The sequence below is a fragment of the Cicer arietinum genome, chromosome 6, assembly GCF_000331145.2.
Source record: "Cicer arietinum cultivar CDC Frontier isolate Library 1 chromosome 6, Cicar.CDCFrontier_v2.0, whole genome shotgun sequence".
NCBI lineage: Eukaryota > Viridiplantae > Streptophyta > Magnoliopsida > Fabales > Fabaceae > Cicer > Cicer arietinum.
Window position 1 is genome coordinate 69,576,763 of NC_021165.2, and position 10,473 is coordinate 69,587,235.

Consider the following 10,473-nt stretch of genomic DNA (forward strand, 5'->3'; position numbering starts at 1 on the left):
TTGTATAATTTTATTTTTATTCTTTACAAAATTTCTCAATTTTTTAGTCATTATTTTTTTTTTCACTTTTAATCTTTATTTTGATTTTTTTGTTGTTGTAAAAAATGATACTTTTAGTCTCTGAAAAATATAATAAGGACTAAAAGTAAATAATTTTTTTTAGTGACTAAATTTAATAGATCATAATTTTGTAATGACTAACATTATATTTAACCCTTTGAATTATGTTAAATAGTGAAATAGTGAGATTATGATTGATTGATAGCAAAGATGGCAAAATGGGTTGGTGCGTCGGTACAATCCATTTTGTCCATCATTTTTTGGAGGGGAGAGTTGAGATTTTCAACCCACCATCACTAGTTTGTCTGCTCTGCTTAACCCACAAAAAAAAAGGCGGGTTGACGTGTCAGGGTCTAAATAAAAATAATTTTTTTAATCAAAAGTCTTAGTCCATTTTAATCTATCTCTCTCTCTCTCTTATTTTTAGCTCAACTCAATTAATCTTAATATTTTCTATATTGTTTGACGAATAATTATTGACTAATTCTCAAAATATTAGACAATTTTATTAAGGTTTTATGGTTTTACGATGTTAGCTTCATATTTCTAATAACTTGTGAATTGCTACAGTTAAATCATTAACTTTTTATGGCATATTCTATAATTTTGAATGGTAATTTTCAACCCCACACCCTTTTTAGACCGGTTCACGACAAAGTGGGACGGGGCGAAATGAGTTGATCTGTTTTGCCCTCCTAATTAATAGTGTAGAAAATATCTACGCCAATATATAACTATATAAATTAGGAAAATTAAAACCAAATAATAATTTTGTAATTATAATAAATAAAAAATTTATAATTGTAATTTTAAGTGCATGTTTGGTATGCAAATTAAATGGTTCTAATTCTAATAAATTATACAAGAAAAATAACTTGATGCACATGTCGGTAATATAAATTCAAACAAATCTTAAAATGGCTCACTATGTGAACTATACCTTAAAATTTAAACGATGATAAACATTATTACTAGAAATTTATAACCCTCCTTATTCTTAAGGGTAAGATTTTCAACCCCACACCCTTTTTAGACCCGTTCATGACGAAGTGGGACGGGGCGAAGTGAGCGGACCTATTTTACCCTCCTAATTAATAGTGTAGAAAATATCTACACCAATATATAACTATATAAATTAGGGAAATTAAAATCAAATAATAATTTTGTAATTATAATAAATAGAAAATTTGTAATTGTAATTTTAAGTGCATGTTTGGTATGCAAACTAAATGATTCTGACTCTAATAGAATATACAGGAAAAATAACTTGATGTACACGTCGGTAATATAAATTCAAACAAATCTTAAAATGACTCACTACGTGAACTATACCTTAAAATTTCAACGATGACAAACATTATTACTAGAAATTTATGACCCTCTTCATTCTTAAGGGTGAGAGAGTAACTTGATTGATACTCGGAAAACTACTATATATCCTCTAAAAGTCAACTCGTTGTATTGATATTAATCAAATTATTGTCTCAATTATAAGAATAATGATATTCGTAAACTTTAATCTTTAGATAATGTTTGAGTTGATGGTATGAAATGAAATGAAATAGAATAAATTAGTGTTTTATTATTTGATTCGTTAAAAAGAAGAAGAAAAAAAAGTGAAATATGATGAAATGTATTCGGCCTTACTAGATCAGTTATCTTCACATTTGTTTCAATTCAATTTAGAAGAAATAAGATGAAATTACTTTTTATTATTCATTCAATTATAAAATATTCAAGCAATAGAGAAAATGTTTTATTCCATTATACTCCTTCCATTTCTTTCCGATCTACATTTTAAAAATCCAAACATAATGTTAAACAATGTCGTTGATTATTATTAAATAATTTTTAAATATCGATAAATAACATTTATATTTGATTGGATACCAAAACACTTGCATATAAATTCAACGTGTGTGAAGAAGGTTGTACCAAAAGAATGATACAGAAGTTAAAACATTATTGCTGTTTATCTTCTTGGTCCAGATATTTTGTTTTGGGTACGGTCTGATCCATATATTTTTTTTATGAGTCGTAAGAAAGAAATGATTTTCATATTTTTCCTCCTTATATTTGACCAAAAAGAAGATTCGGAACCTTTCAACAATAAAACAATAAGTCAAAAAAAGAAAAAAACAATAACAAAATAAAAAAACATTATTTTTATTGATTAATAATAATTGGCATTATTTTTATGAGTTGATAGACACAGTAATAAACACTTACTTAAAACTCAAAGCGCACAATTAATAACTTTCAAATTTAAATCTATAACATAATATCTAAATTATAATATCTGCCAATTTAAATCTATAATATGATATTCAATATGAGAATAACGGTATTTATAGTTAAACTTTACAATAAACGGACATGGAATTTTAAAGTTTAATAAAGTGGCCACAATAATTACGCGTAGGTCGAAACGTACGAGAAATGAAAAGAAAACCCAAAAGAGTAGGGAACAGCCAATGGGAGGAACAAAAAAGTGTACATGGGTGGGTCCAATTGGTTCGATCCCGATTTTGCGATTCATGTGGCTGAGGAAAGATATATAGAAGAACAAAAGAAGACAAATAAACACAGTACAAAAATCAACGGTTAGATGAACTCTATACATGTGGGACCCACTCTTAACGAGCTTATAACCGTTGATTTAAAGCAGTAACACTTCTCACTCTTTTTAAGCATTTTCTTTTCCTCTTCTTTCATTTTTCAACCGTATTTCGTTGTGCTCTTCATTTCAGCGGTTCCCAGTTCGATCTTCTGCGTCACTGTATTTGGAAGGTTCGTTGGAATTTTCTTTTCATTTTTTGAATAAATTTCTTAGTTGAGTTCAATTTTGGTGAATTCCATGGAAGTTCGATTTACTGCTAGGACAGATTTATTTAATTACATAGAGATGATTTTGATTTGAAATTAGCTTCAAAAAACATAATCGCCAATGTGTATTTATTGAATTAGTACCAATTTCTGTGTTAGGTAGGTTAGAATATGATTTTGACTTTTTTGCATGTGATAGTGGTGTTAGTTACTTGTGATCTAGTTTTTGGTTTGTTTCTCTTTGTCTGCATGTAATGGTTTATTAATGGAGGTTAATTCACTGTGTTGAAAATCCAGGGTTTGAACACATGTTTGTGTTGACTATGTCAAAATAGTGGTGTGTGTTGTTGTGGTGGTGGTGGAAAAACAGTTAGTTATGATGCCTGATGAGATTTCTGCCAGTGCATGTCATGATGGTGAGAGGGTTGATGCTCATGCAATGCATGGTTATCTATCACCATGGATGGCTCATTGGAAGAAGCACACAAGTTACAACAATACAGCAACAACTCCTGCTTGCAATCGACTGAGTGTTGGTTGTGAGCTTAAAGAAATGAAAGAAGACAGTGATGCTGAACAGCGTGATTTGGTTGGTGGCTCGGAGGTTGGATCGGATAGTTCTATGCATGCTGCGGAAGTTGGAGATGCAGCTGGGGTTACAAGGGTTGCATTTCTTGATGAGGAGGAAACCGGAAAATGGAAGAAAGGAACCTTTGATTCCAAATCATTTCTTATATCCAGCCTTTCTCAGAAGTTAAATGGAAGATCAGCTTTTCAGAGAGAAGAGAAGAGTGTTTTCCGTGAGGAAGATGGTAAATCGGGTACAGAGTCTTGCTCTGGAGATGACAATGTTTATCTCAATAGGGATGGGGGTTACTTGCCAATAATATCTGCCCAAGCTGCTGCTTCTCCTAAAATAGAAACTTCAGTAAAAGAGTGTCAATTGTCATCTCAAGGAGTGCCGGTGAAATCTCCGTGTGCTGCTGAACAGAAAAGCCTAGGTCTTTCAACATCATTGCGGAACAACTTGGTGACATCAGCTTCGGAGATAGTGCCAACAAATGGACGCGACAAAGGAAAAACTGTGATGCCCCAAATCACTGGTGGACCGCTCAAAGTATATCGATCAAGCTACAATTTAGCATCCCAAGAGCATTACCCAAGCACTAAATATCAGAGTTATTCTTCTCTTTGTATACGTGATAAAAAGACGAGTAGCCTGTTAGACCCTCAAAGATCTTCCCTTCCAAGATTGATGCAAGGCAGTTTTTCTCATTTCCCGAATGATCCCATAGCTGACAGTGATGATGATGGATTACACGTTGTTCATAGTCAGCACCGCAAGATTCAAAATCTTATTGCTAATCCAGACATTACAAACCAGACTGCACTCTTTGAGTCAACTAAACCACAAAATTTTTACGGTGTAAGCTCTTTGGAAGCTCTAGTGCCACGTTCTGTTCATAATGTGAAGGCTGCGAAGATATACACCAGTATAGATTCTATAGAAGAATCATCAAGAGGTCATCCCAAAATTTCGCAGACAACACATTGTAGTCTGATGTCAAAAAATACCGATGTTAATTCATCTGACAGAGGTCAGTTCTTTAGAGAGTTAGTGGCACCTACCAAATTCAAAGGGAATAATTTCAATAAGATCCTTGATTTATCTCCGACTCCACCCATGAGTGACCATACTGTTGAATGCCTGAAGCCGAAAACTCTAGGGAGATCCAGAAAGAGTGAATGGAAGGAAAATATCCAAGATTTCAAATGTCCAACAAGCCTGATGAATGAATCATCTTCTGAACCTGACACTATGGACATTGATACTTTACATGAGAGTAATCTTCCAGGTATAGCACAATGTGAAAAGACTTACCATATAATGCTATGCTTAACGCTTCATATTATAAAAACTTTTCAGATATACTGAGTTTGATTAATCAATACATAATGTTTAATATTCCATTAATTCAGTGAACTTAAATTGTAGTTTTATTATTTGGAAAATGCCACGATCTACAAGTTTGATGGCTTTAATGTTGTTTTTTGGAACTTATAGTGCTGCTTCCTGCCTATTGCAGGAGAAGTTCCATCTCAATCAAATAAGGTAATGTTTCCCGTGTTTGGTCTTCTTGATACCATGCCTTTTAATCTTCCATCATCATCCTTCTTTACCATTTCATTATTATTTGGTTGTTGACATTTTATACATCATAATCTGGCTTTTGGGAAAACTAAGAATTTCAATAACTTATACATTCATGTTGATTTTGACTAGTGTTGTATGATACTATAGAAACACTGCTATTTTTAATGAAACTGTTTGTTCATACCCAAACATAAACTCACACACACACACAATTAGTTCTTTAAATTGATAACTTGATCCTCTCAAGAGTTTTCTTATAGCAACCAGATCACGCCTCATTAAAGCAGATACTTTTCTAACTTTGAGAGGTAAATCAGGCATGAATTATCAAATTTTGATTTTTGCAGTGCTCCAAGGATAGTCAAAACTCGCCAGCATCTCAAGGTGCACCAATTTCGGCTAGAGGGAAAAACCTAGAGAAATCAGTGAATACATCACTATTAGATATAAACAAAGAGCCTCATGAGCCTCCCACTCTGGCAAGTCCCATGGTTGACAGGGAAACTAGCACATCAAGAACCCATAGCCTTGATGTGGAACAACTCTTTTCTCATGCAAATGGGCAAGCAAGGTCAAAATCTACCAGTAGTTCTTTGGGATCAGATCCAAGTAGCCGATGGGTTAAACGACTCAAGTTATGCACATTGGAGCCTGCTCATGGTACCAAGAGTGAAACAATTGGGGAAACTTCAGTTGTAAAATTAAATCACATTTTCAGCAAAATTATGAAAGACAGCAAAACTAATTCGAAACCCAAAACGGTAAATCAAGCTGAAGGACAGAGGGCACCTGATCCACGTACAACAGTATTATCGAACGATGAGTCCTCGTTTACTGAAGTGAAGGAAACTGTAGAAATTACACTTTCACATCCCTGGATTCGGAGATGGAGTCATAATCGTGCCACATGTTCCAAAAAGAGGTGTGAATTATCAGAGCCTCGGGAACCAAAGTCTTCAAACACTGTGCCAGATGAGCTTCAAAACAAGCAGTTTCCAAGCATCGCTGCTATGGCCCTGATGGGAAAAGCAATGAATTGTTTGAATGCCTCTGAGCTTACGAAAAAGGGACCCGTGGTAGTTTGGAACACGAAGAGACTTTGAAGTTTTTGGCCATTGGTGATATATGTATTTATGATAAAGTTTATGGTGGGGGGATAAATGTGTAAGGAACATATATTATAAAGTTCATGGTGAAGTGAGTAATGCTCGGGCCATCACAAGATCACAACCGTGAAGTTGTTTGTTGCTTATCTTACTACCTTGTCTCCTCAACTTTAGATTGATCGAAACAAAATATGAGTAGAACAGGCATCTAAATAAAGACATGTGTATGGTAACGTGCATGTTTTATTTTTGCATGTAACGTATATATATACTTGTGCTATAACCTGTCTGCAGGATGGATGAAATTTCCCAAGAGGGATTGAATCATTGAACTTTGACTGGTACCACCCGATTATATTATATTGCCATGCTATTGCTAAGCATATATTAACAATGTTAGTTCTGTTTTCAGCAAAAATAAAAAATGTAGTTCTGCTTGTGATTGATCCACTTATACGATACTATTTTCTCCATTTCTCCGTCCCCACAATGTCAACACCAACAATTTGTTGATGGTTTGAGCCGCAACAGCGCTTAACAATAAATCAAAGTACCATATCAAGTAGCTTAAATTAAATATTTTCTTTACAAAAGCAATTACTTAAAATAAATATTTTTAAACCATGATAGACAAGATGATGATGGCGAGATGCAAATGTTGATATTATGGAGATAATGTATGTATTATTTTCATTTTGGTAGGATCTTACAATCTTGGTTGTGGTCTTGCTACCCTTCCCAATCCTAGTTGCAATTTTGCTTTCCCCTTTTGGTCTTAGTCAAGATCTCGATCTTGGCAATACTAGTTTAAGGCTCGATAGTCTACACGATCAATGGGTTTTCTCGTTAACAAAATATCACATTAGGAATTATCTTATTGGGCCAAGGTGGCAATTTAGTGTTTGCTAGTATTTTGAAGGGTTTCTCGTAGCAATTTTCGCATTGCCGAACAGACTTGGCTCAGCCGCTTAGGTGTTGGTATAGTCAACACCTTGTGTCTTTATGACATTGAAGCATTGTTGTGGCTGTTTATGTTCCTATATGATTTCTAGTTTGCTTGGTTTCCATGAATGACCCAAAATATTTCATTGGTGTGACCCAATATATTGCACCGATCACACCATCCTCTGGATGTAGTGTAGTTTCATTTTCCAGTCAAAGTTGAATCTTCATTAATATGGAGCTTTGATTTGTGCTTCTAATTTCTAAGCATGATTTTTCTTTGGCTCTCATTTCTTCTCATTTCTATAGAAGCTTCTCTAATATCAAGGAGAGCTATTACTTCATCTAGCTTCTTGTTCAGGCCAAGGAGAAACTGGTAGATTCGATCATTCTCTACTAGTTTTTGTGTGTGCACTATTTGTTGTCTTCAAGATACTTCCACACCATATCCTCATAGACATTCAACAGTTTCCAGTAAAGAGTGAGGGTATGGTAGTATTTAGTGGCTATTGTTTCTCCTTGTCACGGTCATACACAAGACTCTTGTCGCCTGCCTTATATGTCTGTTTATGTTTACCATCATGTGTACATTTCGGGGGTGGCACTACTACTATTCTTATTCTTGTGTACGAAGTAAAAGATCGTGTATGATTCAATTTTTGGTTTGTATGCACATGCTTTCAGCACAACCATTTCTATTTTTAAAATCAAATTGTTTGGTATCAGTGCAACATATCAGTTTAATTCCTTAGAAATCCTACAAAATAACCATAATCTATTTAAGAACTAGTATTCACAATACCTGTTTTTGATGAATACTACAAGGACGTCATAGCTTAATCCATAAGTGAGAATACTATTTCTCTATATTCAATAGTCAATTAGTACATTTATATTTAATTGAAACTAACTCTTGTGCCGTTGTTATTGACAACTAACTCTAAGCTTTGCCTATATATGCTTGATGTGTTGCAGATCAAGATTCTGGAATTCATTTGATCAATAGCAGTTTTTCAATTTTTTGCCTCAATTTTCTCTCAAAAACACTAGTTTTTCAATTTTGGAAAAGATAAATGTTTACTTTCAAACACTGACATGAGCGGAGGCATGACAATTGTGAAAAGAACTTTGCAACACTCGTTTTGAAAATCCCACAATTGCATAATATCTAGCTTGAGTAAAGGCAATGATTGATTCTCTCGCGTCTGTTGGAGATCCCGTTTTCGCTTAGTATTATCTTGGAGGAATTACATCGGTATTATAACTCTATTAACTCCATTATTGAAATCAAGTTTTATAAATCAATGCTTATTGATGAAGCAGAGGCACTTCTTCTTGCGCAAGAAATGTGACCTACAAGTGCAAGCTGGATCTGAGATGCAAGACCAGTCCAATGGTGTTTGTGGTTTCGATAACAACGAAACCAGTGCCTTCTTTGATATTTTACATGTGTTCGGATTATATTTTAAATAAAAAATCTCATTTTATTTATCAATATAATTTTTATATTTATCAATCATAAAAAATATCTCATGCTTCTTTAATATTTATCAATGATAAATATTTGTTAAATATTTTTTATATAATATTAACAAATATTTGTCTCATAATTTTTTATATTTATCTTTGATAAAAAAAATGTAATTTACTTTTTTTATAAAATATTTTGGCAAGGGAGAGAGGAGGATAAATTGGAGGAAAGTAAAAAAATAAAATAAAAGATCAATAAATATTCATCTAATGATTTTTATATTTATTAATTGTTAAATATTTGTTTGGCTTGATTTTTTTTATTTCTATGTTAATGACTTTGTTAAAGCTTTAATATCTGACAATACTAACCGTAACTTTTAACTTTTAGAGCTTCTACTTTAAAAATCAATTATTTAGATGACTATGCAATTTTCTTCTTCCGGTTTTATATGCACTTGTTTGTTGTTGTTGTTTTGCAGTTTTTTTCATACAAGTTTATGTGGATTTCTTTTTCTTATAAGTTTTTAATGAAATTGTTTATGTTTTTTGTATACATGTTCACGTTCGGTTTTTTTATTTGAATTACAAATATAACCATGAGTCCTGAAATAAAATAAAAACATCAAAATTTTAATATTTAATTTTTATAACATTTTCTTTTGTTATATTAATTTCTTTTTTATATTAATATTAAAAAAAAAAGATATATAAATACACATTTGGTTTTATTTGAATTACAAATATAATCATGAGTCCTGAAATAAAATAAAAACATCAAAATTTTAATATTTAATTTTTATAATATTTTCTTTTGTTATATTAATTTCTTTTTTATATTAATATTAAAAAAATAATATTTAAACACACATTTGATTTTAGACACAATATTGTGTACCAAATATATCTAAAGGACAATTTAATTATTTTGATAGTTATCCATTCGTTACTTCAGAATACCTTTATTGTAATTTTGTAAACCATTTCTTCCTTCTCTTCCTCGTACCTCTCCTTCTACCATTTCTTCCTTCTCTTCTTCTTTAGTGTTTCTTCCTTCTCTTCCTCAGAGCTCTCATTTTTTTTTCTTAGCCCGTCTTATCTTTTTCCTTCCCTTCTTCCTCATGTCCTTCATCCCTCTCGAGCCCCTCAATCGTCATTGCTCGCTCCTCAATCATCTTCTCTTTCATCTATCGATCACGCTTCTATCAACCCTCAGTCTTCTCTCCCTTGTTGTGTGATAGTTACAGATTGTTAATTGTTTGAGTTTGTAGAAGGTTCTCTATAAGGATATAGTTGGTGGCTTTTGAACCACACTTTTGACCTCTTTTTTGTTTTCGTTTTTATGAACAAATATGTATAGTTAAATATTAGTTTGAATTACATGTTGTTTTTAGCCTCCAAATATATATGGTTAAAAATCAGTGTGCATTATCCGTTGATTTTTATGAACAAATATGTTGATTTTAGTGTGCATTAGTTGTTACTTTTTATGATAAGAATGACCAAGTTTTCAGTTCAAATCAATTAACCAAGTTGTGCAAGGAATTAACCATATATTTTTAAGTCATTAACCAGTTTACTGATAAGAATGATCAAGTTTTCAGTTAAAACTCATTAACCAAGTTGTGCACGAAATTAAGATGTATTTTTAAGCCATTAATCATATTTATATTTTGTCTAATAAAAAATGACTAAGTGTTCAGTTCAAATCTATTAACCAAGTTGTACAATGAATTAACCATTGTGTTTTAAGTCATTAACCAAGTTTATATTTTGTCGGATAAAAATGACAAAATTTTCAATTTAAATACATTAATCAAGTTATGCACAAAATTAACAAATTTTTTTAAGTCATTAACCATATATATATATATATATATATATATATATATATATATATATATATATATATAT

At 32.1% G+C, this 10,473-nt stretch overlaps 1 protein-coding gene across 1 annotated transcript; it reads left to right on the plus strand.

Annotated features, from left to right (window-relative positions):
• The first annotated feature begins 2,693 nt into the window (after positions 1–2,693).
• LOC101510087 (uncharacterized) lies at positions 2,694–6,479 on the plus strand. Its single transcript, XM_004507403.4, has 4 exons — positions 2,694–2,850; positions 3,184–4,742; positions 4,974–4,999; positions 5,389–6,479. The coding sequence occupies exons 2-4, from the start codon at positions 3,263–3,265 to the stop codon at positions 6,142–6,144; spliced, it is 2,262 nt and encodes a 753-aa protein (XP_004507460.1). The 5' UTR covers positions 2,694–2,850; positions 3,184–3,262; the 3' UTR covers positions 6,145–6,479.
• Positions 6,480–10,473: the final 3,994 nt, after the last annotated feature.

Excerpts from the sequence above, each read along its gene's own strand:
- LOC101510087 (XM_004507403.4), top strand. The coding sequence starts at position 3,263 with ATGATGCCTGATGAGATTTCTGCCAGTGCATGTCATGATGGTGAGAGG. Across the intron at positions 4,743-4,973 it reads ACATGAGAGTAATCTTCCAG|GAGAAGTTCCATCTCAATCA; the intron begins GTATAGCACAAT and ends TGCCTATTGCAG. Across the intron at positions 5,000-5,388 it reads TTCCATCTCAATCAAATAAG|TGCTCCAAGGATAGTCAAAA; the intron begins GTAATGTTTCCC and ends TGATTTTTGCAG.